This window comes from Scyliorhinus torazame, chromosome 15 (assembly GCF_047496885.1).
Source record: "Scyliorhinus torazame isolate Kashiwa2021f chromosome 15, sScyTor2.1, whole genome shotgun sequence".
Lineage (NCBI taxonomy): Eukaryota > Metazoa > Chordata > Chondrichthyes > Carcharhiniformes > Scyliorhinidae > Scyliorhinus > Scyliorhinus torazame.
The window spans coordinates 94,815,299-94,834,871 of record NC_092721.1 but is presented as its reverse complement, the minus strand read 5'-3'; the positions used below and the strand labels follow the sequence as shown (position 1 = coordinate 94,834,871).

General features: G+C 46.2%; 1 protein-coding gene across 8 annotated transcripts in view; it reads left to right on the top strand.

The window, feature by feature from the left end:
- Positions 1 to 19,573, top strand: part of LOC140391693 (protocadherin Fat 3-like) — a 1,133,162-nt gene that overhangs the window by 885,800 nt on the left and 227,789 nt on the right. For all 8 annotated transcript variants that reach the window (XM_072476450.1, XM_072476451.1, XM_072476455.1 and 5 more), the window contains one exon: positions 10,268 to 10,407. In XM_072476450.1, coding sequence (XP_072332551.1) covers positions 10,268 to 10,407 — 140 coding nt within the window. The remainder of the gene's footprint in view (positions 1 to 10,267; positions 10,408 to 19,573) is intronic.

Here is a 19,573-nt window from a genome sequence, read left to right as displayed (position 1 = left end):
GTACCAGCAGAGAGCTAATCTTTGGGGGTTAGAAATTGAAGGGGAGACAATGGGAGACTTATGAATAATCTGTACATTAACCACGGCAATTGACTGTGCATCACGCAGCCATGTTGTTTTACAATGACTTGAGATCATATGAACTTGAGGGTGACAAGGTTTTCAATTGTATGTTGCGCTGTGAGAATGATACCTATTTGCCATATGTGATTGCAGAAGATCTGTTTAGTTTGGGTGGAGAACACTGGAATAGATTGAGAAGCAACACTTTGTGGTATTGAATCTTAAGTCCTATACAAGGTATATGATATTTGCAGATTCCTTGTGTATTATGTCTTCTTTTGCTGACAACAATGAACGTGGTTACCACTTATGAGGAATAATGTACTGCTGTCCTCTAGGGAGGATGTCCTCAAATGGCTAGCAGGGCTACCCTTATCATGCAGCTGCATGTACATTATGGCCATCCATCAAACAAGGCATTGATTACTGTATCAAGGCATCATTTGCTCACAAAATCTGTTTTGTGCTTCCATATTGATTTTCTTTCATTTGATTTATGTCTGGTATTATTCTCCGATATCCAGCCTTGCTATTTGATTCACACCTTTAAGTGATCATATCCTTTTCGATTTGGACTTGAAGTGTATGATTTTCCACTTCATGTGGTGTTGACTCTTAGTGCTTTTGAAATTGAAAGTATTCTATTTCCCAAATTTAACATCCCTCCTTTGAATGAATGGAAACTTTTCCAAAAAAGATTAAAAATACCTGAAAACATGGCAAACGCATATTGGATTCCTTTTTTATATGTTCTCCGGTTCTCTGGTTGTGAATAATGCTGGAACAGTCCATGCAAGGGGGTGCAGGAACAGAAACACCTTGGAGGCCTTGCAAGGCGGCAGGACAAGGTGTAAAAGGCAGATGGGATCCTTTGTTTTATAAATAGAGGCATAGGGCTGAATTTCCCATCCCAACACAGAACCGAACTGTATCAGGTGGACAAAAAAAGAAGCGGGTAGGCACTGCATGCAGAATTCATGGACATTTTTTGTGCCAGTCATTTTTACCGCCAGGGGAAAGTGGGGGTGGATTGTGACCTGACTTACACGGTGAGGGGCACCTGGAGCTCTATTGTGAAGACTGCTGAAGGAGTTATTTTGCTACTTTGACAAAGTCGTTTGGAGTTTGGAAGACTGTGCGATCCAATCAGTGCAGTCAGGAACACAGCCAGAGGCCATTCAGAAGTGCAAGAAAGCTTTGAAGACTTTGCAAGTAATATATTTGAAACACCTCAACCAGAAATGCCTCAGTAAAAGTCCTGAATCTGCACCTGGGAGGGTGGAGGAGGCAGAGTGTGGTCCCGAAACACACAGTTCCTTGGCACAAATGACAATGAAATGAAATGAAAATCGCTTATTGTCACAAGTATGTTTCAAATGAAGTTACTGTGAAACGCCCCTAGTCAGCACATTCCGGCGCCTGTTCGGGGAGGCTGGTACGGGAATTGAACCATGCTGCTGGCCTGCCTTGGTCTGCTTTAAAAGCCAGCTCTTTAGCCCTGTGCTAACATTAATCCATTCAGCCAAACTTTTGAGTTATCTATCCTGCAAGACAATACTTCTGCAACTGGACATGGATACAGCTCCTTCGCACCTGCAGGCCATTCAGCCAGCCGTGAGCCCCATGAGGTAAGCTCCCAAGGCAGCAAGAGACACAGTGTCGGCAACCAGCACAGAGAGGATAATGGGCAGAGAATACCCTAAGCAATGTATGTGCTGCAGAAAATCCACCCACCAGAAGATATCAGAAAGCCAATGCAGGAGGTGACTTGTATGTGCAGGGAGAGTTGGTGCCTCGAACTACCCATTGCCAGGCCCTGCTGGTAGCGCTGAAGGTCACTGTGCCTCTCAACCTCTTTGCATTGGGCACTTTACAGGGCTCTGTTTCCTGTGGGATATGTGGGCTGTTCATTGATGTATCTGTGCCTTCACAGATGCCCTCTTTACAAGGATAACTAACTTCATCAGCTTCTCAATGGATGTAACATCACAAATGCAGCGAGCTATTGGTTTCACCTCTATAGCCAACTTCCCCCAGGTCCAGGTTGTCATTGACTGAACCCACCGAGCCAAAAAGGCATCCATGGAGAGAACAGGTCACATTATCAACAGGAAAGGTCACAGTTCCATAAAGGTGCAGATAGAGTGCCTTCATAAGAAGAACTTTCTACATGTCTGTGCATGTTTTCCAGCATGCTGTCATGATGCATTTATACTCCACGAAGCTGCCTCATCTCTTCCACCCCACCCCCCAGGTATACGTATCAATTCTGGGTGATGAGGGCTACCCTCTGAGGAGGGGTTCTAAGAAAAAGCTTCAGTGCAGAGATAGCATGAGCCGCATTCATACCAGGACACTCATTGAACCGGTTATAGGCCAGCTAAAAATGATATTTTTCTGCCTTGGACCCTCGGGTTAAGTACTCCAAAACTCACGTGCCACGGTCTGCCAGATTGTCATACTGTGTAACATGGCACAGCAGAGGGGGTTGGTTGAGGAGGCAGACAGCAAGAAAGGGCCATATCCTTAACAAGAGCAGAGGAGAATGGCCAGGGGATTATGAGGCAGGGAAGGTTGAACTTACAGGTGGAGGATGAAGAGATAGTGGAGGAAGGGCTAGAAGTCATGATGTGGAGTCCATGTAAGATGCCATTGTTTCACGGGTTATGCTGATCCAGCAGTGGTTCAGCTGAGAGCATTCAAAGTAGATGGTAATGTAACACATGTCTGGCACTGGACAAAGCCTGAGTCTCCACAATGTTGGCAACCAAGCCAACATCCTTCCCAATACAGTTGGCAGGTATGGATGTTAGACTGGCTATAGTGCCTACGGGCCTCAGTGACAATCATAAAATAGAACCAAAGAACGTTTATGGACAGAAAGAGGCCACTTGGCCCATCTTGTTTGCGCTGGCTGAGAAAGAAGCCACCCAGCTTAATACCACTTTCCAACACTTAGTCCGTACCCCTTCAGGTTTCAGCAGTTGAGGAAGATATCTGGACACCTTTTAAATGAGTTGAGTGTTTCTGCCATTACTATCCTTTCAGGCAGTCTGTTTCAGACCCCTACCTCCCTCTGGTGAAAAAATGTTTCCTCATCTCCCCTCTCTACCAATCACTTTAAATGCACCATGGTCACTGATTTCTCCGATAAGGTAAACAGATTTTTCCATCCACTATATCGAGGCCCTCATAATTTTATGCATCTCAATATAACCTCCCCTCCGCCTCCTCTGTTCCAAGGGAACAACCCAAGTCTATCCAATCTTTCTTCACACTGCATTTTTCCAGTTCTAACATCCTTGCAAATCTCCTCCGTGCCCTCTCTCATGCAATTACATACTTTCTGGAATTAAGTGATCAAAACTGCACGCAGTACTCGATTTTTTGCAGTTCCAGCATAACCTCCCTGCTCTTATAATCTGTACCTCAGCTAATAAGGAAAAGGATCCCATAGGCCTTCTTAGCCATCTTATTGACCTGCACTGCTCCCTTTCGAAACCTGTGGCCACATTCCAAGGTCCCTCGCTTACATCTCTGTGTTCTCCTGTTGATCGTGTATTCCTTTGCCTTGTTAACCTCTATATATAGTAAATAATTGTTGAAGTAAATAGCATACAAACTATTGCATGAACCATCACATCAATCAGACTTTTCTCATCTATACCATGTACTACACAACACATTGACCAAGTCAAGAGTTCCAGACATTGAGTTGTTCTGTGAATGCTCAGACTCTTATGCAGGTCTCCCTTGTTGCTCCGAGGAGATGGAGGAAGCCTTCTCAGATCCTTGGCTATGCAGCTGTGAGAACTGTGGCAGCCGACCACCTTGCGCAGGCATCTATCGAACGTTTACTGTTACTACACAACATGCAGGGGCAGCCATAGATAATTTGTCCTGCCCGATAGATAGGAGATTCCCTCCATCAGAATGGAACCTTCATCCTCCTCTGAATCATCCTCAGTCCTTTGTTTGCCCTCCCACTAGCTTGATGGGGCCTGCTGTTGGGGACAAGCTAGGACCCTCCTACTGTCAATGCACCATTTGTAAGCGTGCCCTGTTCGGGGTCTGCAGCTCCTCACATATTCCACGGGTACGAGTGCCCAGATTCTGAACTGACTACTCCAGGCCCTGAACTGACTGACTCAGGTTATGGAGAAAGCCATGCACCCAGCCAAGGACATGATGTTTCTCCAGCATACACCCCAGTGACTACCATATGTGGGGAGTACATGAAGTTGGTCATTTTCTCATGGGTGGAGCTCATGCTCTGTAAGCCACAAGACATGGGCACATTGTCCTGCACCATAGTCTCCTCCATTCGCAGCATATCAGCTCGCAATGCCTCTGGGAACTCTGCCAGAAATCCAAACATCTGCTGCTGCACATCCAAATGTTGAGCCCCAAGCTGAGGCTCCTGAGGCCTTACCTCACTGCCCTACAGAGAGTCAGTGCAGCTGTCCTCCCACTATTGAGATGGACTGTCCAAACATTCCTCTGCATCAGGCACCTTCTGCTGCACACTAATGTTGTGTTGCTCACCCAGTCCCGCTAACTCTAATAACAAGCATGAACCCACTGAGGGCCAAAGTTTTCTCCTCTTGATGTCCGAGGCATTGCATATTCCCTGGAGGTTGGACCACACTGCTCAGACCCATGCAGGAAACTGGAGGAGTTTTTGAGAGGAAGGAATGGAGGCCCTCATTACTCCTCATTGACTTAATTGACTGTACTCATTGTTTGACATGCTGTCAAACTGGTGGATTGAGTATCAACCTTTCACTGTCAAACCTTGCCTCCCCCAGCACTTCCATTCCTCAAAATCCACACGATGACAACCACCACTAAGCCATTTCAAAGATTACCAACTCCAGGAACCTGTGCATCTGGAATGGGATATTCACTCACTTGTTCTCTGGATAAGGTCCTTATAACCTTCACAGCCCTATCCTTCAGAGCACGAATGGTGCACAACAATAGTGAATCCACCCCTAGTGATCTCCATCTGAGGAACATTGTGTCCCTACATCACCTGAAAGAACGATAGGGAAATGAGGCAGTTCTGAGCTATATGGCAAAGCGATTCTCCTCCACCTGGATGGAAACAGCATCTTTGGCATTCACCCATTAGCACTGATCACTGTGAAGTTGAACTGAGAATGCACTCCAAAATGACACCGTAAGGAGTAGCTCCTTCATCAGGTGAGTGATTCCAAATAAACCTGTTGGACTTTAACCTGGTGTTGTAAGGCTTCTTACTGTGCCCACCCCAGTCCAATGCCGGCAATTCCACATCACTCCAAGCTGAGTGGGCAGTACTCATAGGTAGCATGGCGGCACAGTGGCTAGCACTACTGCCTTGCAGTGCCAGAGACCCAGTTCAATTCCAACCTTGGGTGACTATCTGTGTGGAGTTTGCACTTCTCCATATCTGTGTCGGTTTCCTCCAAGTGCTCCGGATTCCTCCCACAGTCCAAAGATGTGCAGGTTAGGTGGTTTGGCCATGCTGATGCCCCTTAGTATCCAAAGGTTAGGTGGGGTTATGGGAATCGGGTGGGGTGTGGGCCTAGGTAGGGTGCTCTTTCGTAGGGTCAGTGCAAGCTCAATGGGCCAAATGGCCTCCCTCTGCACTGTAGGGATTCTATGAGGAGCATCATGCATGCTATGGCCTCCGGCATGTTGCATTCTGCAATTCAGGGGGGTGCACCGAGTGGGTGAAAATTTCACTCACCTTGCCAGAATGCAGCAGATCACCGATCCAAAGGGGAAATGGACATTCAGACAGAGTTTTCATTTAAACCCCTTGCTACATTGACCAGAATTGATCACTTCAAGCGCTGAACCCCTGTATGCTGGTGCTCCCCAGAGGGGCTGTTCATCTTTACAATCTCTCTCCCTGTCCCTCCTTTAGCTGACTGCCTGGACCAAGATGTTATGTAATGAACTGTGGAGTTGGCATATTCTGGCTCTCTGGACTGCTTTCACTTTTAGCTAGACTAGCTTTGGAGTAGGTGTGGTACGTGGGTCATTATGCATGTTGTCCATGTTTGTGGGGCATCATTAGCTTGGCTGGGTGGCATGATAGTGAGACGATGGTGTTTTATATTCTGAAATATTTGCCTTGTACAAACTTGGTAACAGTAGCTGTGCAATGCCAGGATAGCATGTTTTAACACTGTGTGCAATATCGTAAGGAGTCAGAGCCCTTTGATGAGTACATAACCCTGAGGTAAGGCTGGAGTAGCCACAGAATCACTGGCCTCCTCTCTTGATAATTCGGAGAGATACGTTTTGAGGAGCTGCACAGTTGAGATCTGTTTATGCATTTGAGTTGGGCTGCTGTGCCCAAGTGTAGAGCAGTGCTGTGACCTGCTGCATGTTCAATGTGGCCAATCCACCTATCCTGCTAATTTTTGGGGTGTGGGGGGTGAAACCCACTCAGACACAGGGAGAATGTGCAAACTCCACATGGACAGTGACCCAGGGCCTGGATTCGAACCCAGGTCCTCAGCGCCGTAGGCAGCAGTGCTAAATACTGTGGCACCGTGCTGCCCTTCAAAGTTATAGAGTGAACAGTCTTCAGTTATAACATTAAACCAGGGCTTTATACACTTTCTCAAGTCGACAGAAAAAGACCCTGGGCATGACTCTCCTTTCCACCAAACCCATTTTCTGGTGCAGCGCGCCCCCACCGGCAATGGGATTCTCCGTCCCGGCAGCCAGCCAATGGGGTTTCCCATTATAGGCACCCCCATGATGTTGGGAAATCCATGGCCGTGAGTGCGCTGCCGATGAAACGGAGGATCCTGCCGATGGAGAATCCAGCCTCCTGTAGTCCGATTCAAAAACAGCATGAGAATTCTCATCGGTTTCCTCATCAACATTTATCCTTCAACCAACATCATTAAAAAAGATTATTTGGTCATTTATCTCATTGCGGTTTATGGGATCATGCAGTAAATAAAATGGCTGTGTGTTTCCATAAAAACTGGTGGTGATTTAACCTGAGGATCACCATAACTCGGGCAAGGGGCCTTCATGAATAACATCACTCAGTACAGGAATTGAACCCGTGTTATTGGCCTTGCTCTGCATCACAAACCAGCTGTCCAGCCAACTGATGTACTACGATAGTGATTGCACATCAAAAGTAATTTATTGGTTGTGAAATAAGGATTGAAAATGCATTTATCTACTTACACCTTTTTATTGTGCAAGGCATGTAATGGTTAATTCTACAATTCCCTTGTTCTCAACAGGCAGTCTTGCTTGCTGGGGGTGTAGGATCACAGAATTAGCCCTGCAAACTACACTCTGACTTCTCTAGATAGGATTTATTTTATTTTAGGATATTTTTCTGTATATGTTTTTCTCAATTGTTTTTGCTTTTATATTCCCCTTTTTCCTCCTTCTCCCTTTGCTTAATTAGCTATCTCGTAGCTGTGAGGATGGTTGAACAGACATGTTATCACTAAAACCCCATGTTAACATTTTGCAGGAGGTGCCACTAACCATTTAGAAGGGATGCACCCTTCCGACTTCCTTACCTCCTGTGGAGAAAGAGAGCAAGCTCCATCTGTGACTCTTTGATCAAGCTTATTCAGATTGAGAATTGAGTGGAAAGAATCTCAAATCTGTTCTGTGACATTAAATGAAAAGTTCCTGCACTGCCCCATGAAGTCCTAATTTGAAAAGTGATCAAAATATTATAACAGCATTTTCTCATTTGACACATATGAAATGTGTCAACTTTGTGATTGAATCCAACATGGTGTGTTTATGGATTTATTTGGATAAAATACATCTTTTTGAAACATCCGTGTGTGCTCATATATCTATTGAAATTATATACATAAATACTTGGCTGTAGATGACTTGAAGGCAGGATTACTGAAAGCACCTCCGTCATTGTATTTCGATTTACATATATATAATTGATGTGAGAGATGGAGATTCTGCTGAGGTTTCAGAAGTGCCATCCCTCTTCAAAATCTGCATAATATTTGCTGTTTTATTCCCCGACACCACACCTTATTCCCATACACCCCACCCCTCCGCCATCATCCTGTACAAAGCATTATCCCAATTAAAATTACCTTTTTTTATTTCAGAATTATTAATAGGCTGCAGATGGCTGTATAAGTTATTTTCTTCGAAGCTAGTAATCAAACAAATTTCATATCTATATGGGGCATGATTGCAGTTTAGATGAAATGTTTGTATTTAAGTTAGTCTTGACTTGCAAATATGCTCTTCAGTTTGATGTTGCATTAATCAGAGACCATGGCTGATTTTGAAAATATAAAGAACCCTGTGCATCAGAATTGTAGGGCACTATTATTTGTGACAGATTGGTATCAATTAACTGGCAATACTTGATAATCTTAACATTAGGTTTTTCCTTAGTTTGTATTTATTTTGTGCTTTTTGTATTATAGTTCACTGTATTAAAACATTTGTATTAATTTTTACTGCAGTTATACTGTTTATTGAAAAGGTAATCCCAGTTCATATTTTTTCCCCAAAGAGCTTTATTTAGAAATATCAAATTGAGGTTACAATGGGCACATTTGAGACTCTCTCCCCATCCCCATTATAGATATAGCTCAGCAAGTTTATTCAATCAGTAGTGCAATTGAAGAATATCCCAGGATTAATCCCCTGGTGTGCAGACTTCAGCCAGGGAGCAGTAAGAGTATTACTATTGGCGTAAGTGCTCCTGGGTCAGGGGAAATTGCTATCTTGCTATCCTCAGGAAAGTGTATATATGAATGTTGAATTAGAACTGGACAGGGCTTTGTGACGTGAGCTGTTCACCAGCCTGCTGGCATTCACAATCAAAACTCATGTGTGAATAATGAGGACTGGGAAAGGTACTCGAAAAGGGAAGTGCACTGGTGAGGATAAAGATAGTGATATTTAAACAGTTGGACAGTAATTACTTATATCCAATCCAGAGCACGCGATACATTATTTGCACATAATCACACTTTGGTCTGTTTCAGTTTATTCATTTATTTATAAATTTAGAATACCCAATTATTTTTTTCCAATGAAGGGGCAATTTAGCGTGCCAATCCACCTACACTGCACATCTTTGGGTTGTGGGAGTGAGACCCATGCAGACACAGGGAGAATGTGCAAATTCCACATGGACAGTGACCCAGGACCGTAATCAATCCTGGGTCCTCAGCACCGTGAGGCAGCAGTGCTAACCACTGTGCTACCATGTCATCCCTGTTTCAGTTCTTGATGTCTTAGATGTGAGATATGAACTGCAATTTATCCTGGTGATAAAATGTGCACTGCAACTGCTTCCCTAAAGCAAAAGTGATGACCAGCAGTACTTATTTAACATACTCATCAATGTCTCTTGCTGTCATTATTGCTCTTTCTGATAATTTTTGAAGTTTTCAGTCTCTTAAGGAAGATTGACAATATATATAATATATATATACTGGCATATATACTAGTGTAGTTGTAACATGCTTGGTATGACGTTCCAATTGTATATCTTTTTTTTTAATTTAAAAGACAATAGCCGGAATTCTCTGGTTGTTGTGATTTAATTTTGCTGCCGGCCATGCAGCCCCGCCCGCGGGTTTCACGGCAGAGTAGGGTGGTTACAATGGGAAATCCCAGTGACAATCGGCGGGAAGTTAGAATCCCGCTGCCGAGAAACACGCAGCTGGTGGACTAGAGAATCCCGTCCAGTATCCCTTCTTGTTCACTTACCTAGTCTATAACTCAATGTGGTCAAGAATATGTAATTCCATGATATTCTGACAATTTCAGTAACACAAATCCACCAATTGTTCTGGCTACAACCAATCTCATTACTGGTGGCTGTGAACCTAATTCAATCTTTGATGACGTTTCTGTGCATGTGGTGAACCAAAGATTTTAAAACTAAATTAACAGTGATGATAAAAGGGATATTGCCTTTTTCAATATATTTGCCAGAATTCTCCAGCCGTTGGTATTCTCTTTTCCCGCTGGCAGGGCACCCCCGCCTACGGGTTCCAAGTGGTGTGGGCTGGCTTCAATGGGAAATCCCATTGACAAGCGACAGGAAGATAGAATCCCACCACCAGAAAACGGTGCGCCAATGTGAAACACGCGGCTGGGGGTCTGGAGAATCCAACCCATTATCTCTAGACTAAATGGTTGCATAGTACTCATATTATATTGTATATTACAGGTGGAAATTATGAAAACACATTTGAAATAGAGAAAGGTGTTGGCACAATTGTTATCGCAAAGCCACTGGATACTGAGCACAGGGCCACATGTAATATGACTGTGGAAGTCACAGACGGGACAAACTCAGCTGCCACACAGGTAAAGCGATTTGGTTGTATGAAATCAATGTGCATTACAAATTATGATGATCAGTGTTCATTATTTCCTGCTGCTTTAATGATTTGTCTTTCATAACTCATAATATTAATAGGCAACAAAATGTTTAATAATGAGAAAGGGTCCATTGTTTTGTTCTGAAATCATCGAACATACTGCCAGGTTAGTTGTTTGGGAATTTCATGTATACGTCATTGGCAGATCTAAACGAATTGCACTTTCATTTCACAAGCAGTAAACATCTTTTTTTCATAGACTGATCAATTTATCTTGTTTCCTAGCTGCTCATTGAACATATCCACTTTGTATGTCCATGGGTAGCCATGATGTGGAGATGGCGGCATTGGACTGGGGTAAGCACAGTAAGAAGTCTTCCAACACCAGGTTAAAGTCCAACAGGTTTGTTTCGAAACACTAGCTTTCGGAGCACTGCTCCTTCCTCAGGTGAATGGATTCACCTTAGGAAGGTGCAGTGATCCGAAAGCTCGTGTTTCGAAACAAACCTGTTGGACTTTAACCTGGTGTTGTAAGACGTCTTATGTGCATGGGAGTGTTTATATGTAATACAAAATATGAATTGCACAGGGTGGAGATGTAGCGCTTGATATATATGCATAATCATCAAATTGAATCTCTACAGTGTAGAAATCTCTACAGTTTACACCAACGCTCTGAAAGAACACTCTACCCAGGCCCACTCCTCCTTCCTATCCGCTTAACACCACATAACCTGCACATTGTTGGACACTAGGGAATAATTTAGCATGGCCAATCCACCTAACCTACACATCTTTGGACTGTGGCAGCATATCGGGGCATCTGGAGGAAACCCATGCAGGCATGGGGAGAACATGCAAACTCCACAGTCACCCAAGGCCAAGTTGAACTCCAGTCCCTGGTGCTGTGAGGCAGCAGTGCTAACCGCTGTGCCACCGTGCTGCCCATAATATTTGTCACAAGGTGACAACATGAGGAAAATTCCATAAATAGTGCTTTAAAGAGGGTCAGGCTGGTGGTTTTATACTCGTGGATTAACAACTCAAAAATTGTGAATCCAAATCCCATTATGACATGCTGTGAAATTGAATTCAGTAAATATTGCATCCGAACATCCTCCTTTAACCAAGACAAATCTGTCAAAGTCTAACCAGTCCTTGGAGTCCCTTCTAATAATCAGCTAGTTGAGACGTAAATGACACATTTTTTGAGCTATTCAGTCATTACTTTGCCATTGAGCATCTACTTCTCTGGAAATTACATTCTTTAGGGCCAAGGGATTTTCTTCAATATTAAGCAATCATTTTGTTTCATGTGATCGAAAACTGCTAAAGGGAGGAGAGTACTTGAGTCACTAAATGCTACAATGCAGGAGAAGGCAGTCAGACCATTATGCTCGGGCTCGCTATTTGACAGCCAGCACAGACTCTCATGCCAATTATCTTGAATCTGTATTTTCTGGATCTCGACCCTCCTGCCAATGAAAACAGATCGTAGTCACTCCTTCTTAAGAAAAAAGATCTTGCTTTCGGAACCATTTCAAGTTGAACACCTTTGTAAATTTAGTCCAAAGTTAGGTAAAAAGGAAGGCATGTAAATGTTATTTGGGGGGGAGGGGGTGGCGGAGGAGGGGGGTGGGGTGGGGGGGAAACAAAGAGCATTCAGGTACCAATTTTAAAATTGATGGAACAATATTGGCTATGTGATGTTCCTGCCCTGAGCTGAATGCTGTGCTTTTTCAGGCATGGAATGTGCGTCACTCAATTAAATAGCTGTGGCAAAACATACTCAGGAACCTTTGGACCTGAATGGAATAGCATGTGTGGCAGGCATGATAACAAGAAAGTTTTTAATATTGGGTCTCTATAACCCTTAACATAGGGTTGGCAGAACCGCATCACATGGCCAACTCTCACATCATTACTTGGCCTGGGGCAATGGAGCTGTATGTGCATAATTCCTCTCATTGGTTTCTAAATGCTGGGACTGCCGAAGTGTCTCCTATTTAAGTTTGGACTGCCTGAGAAATTTAGGCTCCCCGAAGGCACAGATGGTCAAAGTCATGAGCATGCTACCATGTGGAAAATTGCAAGCTTAATTTCAAAGATTGATAAGTCAGAAAATCCTTGCCAGGATGGTGAAAGGACATTACCATGGGTCTCGGTACGAATAGGTTAAGGAAGACAAATTGGGTTGGAAAGCCCATGCTGAATGGTTATCAAGGACAGGGCCAGAATATCTTGAAAAGTTTTCCATTTCTCTTAACTGTCTTTTAGACACACTGTATGGCGTCACAGTAACATTGATCAGTTTGTTGGGGTGAGGTGCCCCACCTATGCACCATGGAATCTCTATGGTAGCGCATGACTGCAAAACATCAGTTCTGTAGCAGGACAGCCACTGTCACTCCACAAAAGTTAACTGGGCATTTAAATGTGACAGAAGAACCAAAGGAATTGGCTGGTTTGTTGGCCTCCTCAAAGGGTCTGAATACAAGTAGGGTGGTGGGGGTTAATTCCTTAGATTGGATGATCCCAGAGTAGTTGCTACCAACAACCTTACATGTGAGGGTCCAGGAAGCAGCAGTGATAACAGGTCAGGTAGAGACCTCATTCCAATTGGGGGTTGGAAAGGGAAGGGGCTGGAGAGAACGAGTAATTTATTCCTGGAGGGGCGGTTTGTTGGACTGGAGGAGCTCTAAGAGAAAGTTGGGACATGTTCAGATACCTCCAGGTTCAAAATTTTGGACGTTCCTGACATTTCCTGTGGCACCGCCTTCAACCTTGTGGGATAAGATTCTCCAGTTGGGTGTCAGAGGAGGATAGTACTTCCGGCATCTATGGATGGATTTTGGGGGAAGAGTTGGTCTTGATGGAGGGGGTGAAAACAAAATGTGAGGAGGAGCTGGGACCCATGCTGGATGAGGAGGTGTGAAGTGAATCCCTTCGTGGGGTGAACTGTATGACATCCTGTGTGAGGCTGAGTCTGATCCAGCTCAAGGCAGTGTTTAGGGCACACCTTTGAGGGGGTTGCGGATAGGTGTGAGCACTGTTCAAGAGGGCCCATGAACTATACGCACATGTTGTGGTCCTGTCCCAAGCTTGTGGGTTTCTGGGTCTCTTTTTATTTCAGCACTGTTATAACCTGCCTACTTACCATTGGCTGGGGACTAATGACAATCCCACAATCCTGTGGGAGTATGAGCTTCCCCAATGAGAGGGGCGGAGAAACCATTAGTAAACTCCAAGTATAAATAAAGCTGGCCAGTTTAGGAACCAGCAGGAAGTTGTGTGCAGCAAGGGAAGTTGCTGCTGTTATATATATATATATATATATATATATATATGTTGTTGTAAATAAATGTTATTACTTTGTATCCTTAAAACTCGTGCTGGATTCTTTGTGGCCCTCACAAAACTGGCGACGAGGGTTAAAGTGAATAGCTGTCTACACTGCTGAAGCCACCTCCCTGGATTTTTGTTGGATACAGGTTGGAAGTTGTTTTCTATTATACCATGTCTCTGTACGGACGTTTGGATGTTTTCGATGCTGCGCTGGAAAGCTGGAACCAGTACGCACAACGGATACGTTATTATTTCCGGGCAAACAATATCACCGAAAACGAGCGCCAGGTGGTCATATTGCTCACCACCTGTGTCCCGCATACGTTTGGGGTGATTAGGAGCCTTACGTACCCAGCTGCACCGGACACCAAAACGATTGATGAACTTGTGAATATAGTGGGGCAACATTTTAACCCAACCCCGTCCACGATAGTCCAGCGTTACCGGTTTAATACCGCTGAGAGGACCCCTGGAGAATCCCTTGCTGATTTTCTATCCAGGCGATGCAGGATTGCGGAGTACTATGACTATGGTGAGACCTTGTCAGAAATGTTACGTGACTGTTTGGTTTGCGGTATTAACAATGCGGCCACCCAGAGAAAGTTGTTAGCTGAGCCAACATTGACTTTTCAGCAGGCAATCCAAATAGTATTGTCCCGAGAGAGCGCAGAATGAGGAGTGCAGGAGCTACAGGGAATGGAAATGCATGCCTTGGGACGCAACCCCTTCCGTCCAAAAACGTCCCCCCGCACTCCTGCGGTACCTTGGGTGTGGCGACGTCCGGACCGATGCCAGTGGCCGTCAGACATTCCACCCCGAAGGGAGCCTTCTCCATAACCAATGGATGAGGAGCCATGTCCGTGTCAAACTTGTAGGCGCCGACCCCGTCGCGGACGCCGGTCCTGGGGGGCGCCAGAGGCGCCGTCGTTCTGACCAAAACTGGGACCAGCACAGGGGCCGTAACTGGGACCAGCCCAGGGGCCGTACCTTCCATGTGGATGAACCTGCGGCGACTACTCCTGAGGACGTGGAGACGGAGGACGACTGCCTGCAGCTGCATTGTGTGGCAGCTCCCCGTGTGGCTCCCATTAAGGTGACAGTACGGGTCAATGGTCACCCACTTGAGATGGAGTTGGACACTGGCGCAGCGGTCTCTGTGATTGCCCAGAGGACATTCGACTGCATCAAGCAGGGTATACAGACCCTTACATTAACCGACTCACAGGCCAGGTTGGCCACCTACATGGGGGAACCACTGGACATTGCAGGAACTACAATGACCCCTGTTGTTTATAGACGCCAGGAGAGGCGTTTCCCACTTATCGTGGTGCCCGGCCATGGGCCCAGCCTGTTGGGTCGGGACTGGTTGCGCCATTTGCGGTTGCAATGGCAGCACATCCTCCAACCAGTTTCTGAAGGGTTGACTAAGCTGCTAGGACGATACCCAGATGTATTCCAGCCTGGTTTGGGGAAAATAAAAGGGGCCGTAGCCCGTATCCCATGTCGAACCAGGAGCCACGCCGCGCTATTTCCGGGCACGCCCGGTGCCTTACGCCTTGCTCGAGAAGGTAGAAGGGGAGCTCACTCGTTTGGAGAGTTTGGGTATTATCAGGCCCGTCCGTTTTGCTGACTGGGCAGCACCAATTGTACCTGTAATGAAGCCAGATGCCACAGTTCGCTTGTGTGGCGACTATAAACTTACAGTGAATACGGCTTCCCGACTCGACCGATATCCAATGCCTCGCATAGAGGATTTCTACGCGAAGCTTGCAGGTGGACTCTCCTTCACAAAATTAGATATGAGTCACGCCTACCTACAGTTGGAGCTGGACCTTGCCTCCCGACCATATGTAACGATTAATACACACCGGGGCCTGTATGAATATACACGGTTGCCCTTTGGAGCATCCTCTGCCTGCGCTATTTTTCAACGTGTTATGGAGGGAATTTTGAGAGGTTTACCATGTGTTGCTGTCTACATAGATGACGTTTTGATTACAGGGACGTCGGAGCAGGAACATTTGGAAAATCTGGAGGCTGTCCTTAGGCGCTTTTCGAAGGCTGGAGTCCGTTTACGTCGCACAAAGTGCGTATTTCAGGCAAAGGAAGTAGTCTACCTAGGTTATTGGGTGGGCCGTGAAGGTTTGCACCCTGTCGCAGACAAGGGGCGTGCGATTCAACAGGCCCCCGCCCCGACTGACACTTCGCATCTTCGTTCTTTTCTCGGTCTCGTAAACAATTACGGGAAGTTCCTCCTCAATCTGGCAACTACGCTGGCCCCGTTGCACCTTCTGCTAAAGAAAAATCACACCTGGGTTTGGGGTCAGCCGCAAGAAACCACTTTCCGGCGGGTAAAGCAACAATTGTCGTCGTCTGGGTTACTAACGCACTATGATCCTGGAAAGTCTTTGCTCGTCACATGTGATGCATCCCCGTATGGTATTGGGGCCGTCCTGTCCCACAAGATGGAGAACGGGACCGAGCGACCGATAGCTTTCGCCTCCCGCACATTGACTGCAGCGGTGAAAAAGTACACGCAAATCGAGAAGGAGGGCCTGGCAGTGGTTTTTGCGGTGAAACGCTTCCAACAGTACGTGTATGGCCGCCATTTCACTATCGTGACTGATCATAAGCCTCTGCTGGGACTTTTCAGAGAGGATAAGCCAATACCGCCCATTGCTTCCGCACGGATCCAGCGCTGGGCTTTGTTGCTTGCTGCATACGAGTATTCTCTGGAGCACAAACCAGGAACGCAGATAGCAAATGCCGACGCACTGAGCTGATTGCCTTTATCGACCGGCCCCATGTCGACCCCCACGACTGGTGAGGTGGTTGCAACCCTAAATTTTATGGACACCTTACCTGTCACGGCATCACAGATCCGTGAGTGGACCCAGACGGAGCCAGTCCTGTCAAAGGTTCGGCACATAGTCCTGTATAGTGGGCAGCATAGACAGCTACCAGGCGAGTTGCGGGCATTTTCCTCCAAGCTGTCAGAATTCAGCATGGAAGACGGCATCCTCTTGTGGGGGACGCATGTGATTGTCCCGGAAAAAGGCCAGGAGCTGATACTAAGAGACTTGCACAATGGGAATCCAGGTGTGACCAAAATGAAAATGTTGGCCCGGAGTTATGTCTGGTGGCCAGGCCTCGACACCGACATTGAGAAGGTGGCCCAAAACTGCTCCATTTGCAGCTTCCGCCGACCGCTCCCCTACATCACTGGGAATGGACTGGGCGGCCTTGGGCACGCTTGCATGTAGACTTCGCAGGCCCTTTTCAAGGATCCATGTTCCTTCTATTAATCGACGCCCAGTCTAAATGGCTAGAGGTGCATAAGATGCAGGGGACAACGTCCTGCGCAACAATTGAAAAGATGCGTTTGTCCTTTAGCACGCATGGCCTCCCCGAGGTGCTGGTCACGGATAACGGGACTCCATTCATGAGTGAGGAGTTTGCGAGGTTCATGAAAATGAACGGCATACGCCATATCCGCACTGCCCCTTACCACCCGGCTTCAAATGGGTTGGCAGAGCGCGCAGTGCAGACATTCAAAAGAGGACTAAAGAAGCAGTCTTCCGGATCAATGGACACGAGACTGGCTCGCTTTTTGTTTACGTATAGGACCACCCCCCATGCGGTGACTGGGGTAGCTCCCGCAGAACTCCTAATGGACCAGAGACTTCGCACCCACCTTAGTATGGTTTTCCCGGACATTGGCGCAAAAGTACGCCGAACACAAGAACGGCAGGGACAGGGATTTTCTCGGCATCGGCCGATTCGGCAGTTTGCGCCGGTGACCCAGTGTTCGTTCGGAATTTTGATGGTGGTGCCCAGTGGGTTCCTGGTGTAATCTTTCGCCAAACGGGCCCTATATCTTACCAGGTGCAAGCCTAGGGTCGTCTCCAGCGCAAACATGTAAACCACGTTCGGTCCAGAAGACTATCCCCTCCAAAGATTCCCCGCCCCCGGAGCTCATTTCTACAGCCGCAGAGAACAGAGATAAGGGAAGGTAGTCCTCACAATCGTCCACTGGTGCCTCACTCAAAGCCTGCGCAGGTCGTTACAAAACCGAATGGAGATAGAAACGCTGACATGACGGAGGCGGCAGACTCTGGCTCCGAGATGGAGACACAGGATGCATCAGAGGGGGAATCCTCGGGTCCATGGGCCGTGGATGTACAACCGTTACGCCGTTCATCACGGACGCGCCGGTCTCCGTCTTGTTACACGCCGCCCGATCCAGCGCCTCGTGCAAATGGTGTCCGGCCTGCGGCAAAACGAGTCCGACGCCCTCCTTCGCCAGGGTCTTCGGTGGATTCCTTGGACTTTGTGGGGGACGGATGTTATAACCTGCCTGCTTACCATTGGCTGGGGACAAATGACAATCCCACAATCCTGTGGGAGTATGAGCTTCCCCAATGAGGGGAGCGAAGAAACCATTAGTAAACTCCAAGTATAAATAAAGCTGGCCAGTTTAGGAACCAGCAGGAAGGAGTGTGCAGCAAGGGAAGTTGCTGCTGCTGTTTTATATATATATATATATATATATATATATATATATTATATATATATATGTGTTATTGTAAATAAATGTTATTACTTTGTATCCTTAAAACTCGTGCTGGATTCTTCGTGGCCCTCACAAAAAGCACCATATTGGCAATCTTGAATATTGACTTGGAGCCCATCATTTAGTGGCTATATTCGGGGTATTGAACCTGCCGGAGGTGTGGCGGGGGTGTGGGGTGTGGGGGAGGATGCCCTGGCATTTGCCTAACTGGTTGCTCGGAGGCGAGTTGGAGAGTTGTGCGCCACCTAGCGCCTCAGCATGGTTAGGTGACTTTATTGAGTTTTTGCACCTCGAGAAGTTCAAATATACCGTGAGGGAATCAATTGAAGTGTTTTACCACAGATGGCAACCATTCATATTGTACATTAAGGAATTGGTCACTCTTGGCTGTTGGGGGAGGATGGGTAGGGGGGGAGGAAGTAAAGGGGGAGGGGGGGTTTACTGGATTATTGTTCTTATTATTTGATTTACTAATGTTTGTAATTTTTTTACTTTTTGTACTCTTTGGGCATAAAAAGACAACAGTTCAATAAAAATATTTTCAAAATAAAGAAGAAAGGAGGTAGAGAGAAAATGGGAAATTGCAGACCTGTTAGTCTGAATCACCACCACCATAAGAAAATCCATTTACATTGGCGTGAAGACAGATCAGCTTGAATTACAACTGGTCTCTCACAAAGTGCACCTTGCAGGCACCTCATAGAGGAGCTTGGGTGTGTGCATTGCTTAGAGGGGAGAGGGTCATGTCTGTGCACTGCCCCCTGGCAAAGCCCAGACACTGACCCTTGCACTTACCCTCTGTGCAGTGCCAAGTGGGGGCAGTCGGCTTTTAAAAATGGTGTCTGATTTTTAAAAAACTTGGTTGAGCGAGCCTGCCCCACCAGCATGACGTCATAGGACCCACCCCTTTCAATTTCTTTTCAGTGTTTCTAATGATACGGTGGTGTAATCCACCATTGTTGCTAGCAACTTAAACACTGCTTTTCTGGCTCACTGTTGCACTCTGCCAAATAAAATTCCAGCCCAAGGAAATAAAGCACTCACTCAATCAAAAATGTCCAGACTCTGGTTTTGGCCTTAATCATAGAATTCCTAGAGCAGAAGGAGGTCGTTCGACCCATCGATCTACACCAACCCTTCAAATGAGCACACCACCAATGTCCACCCCACCCCCACACCACACGATCCCTGCAACCCCATAATATAATCTACACATCCCTGGACATTAAGGGGC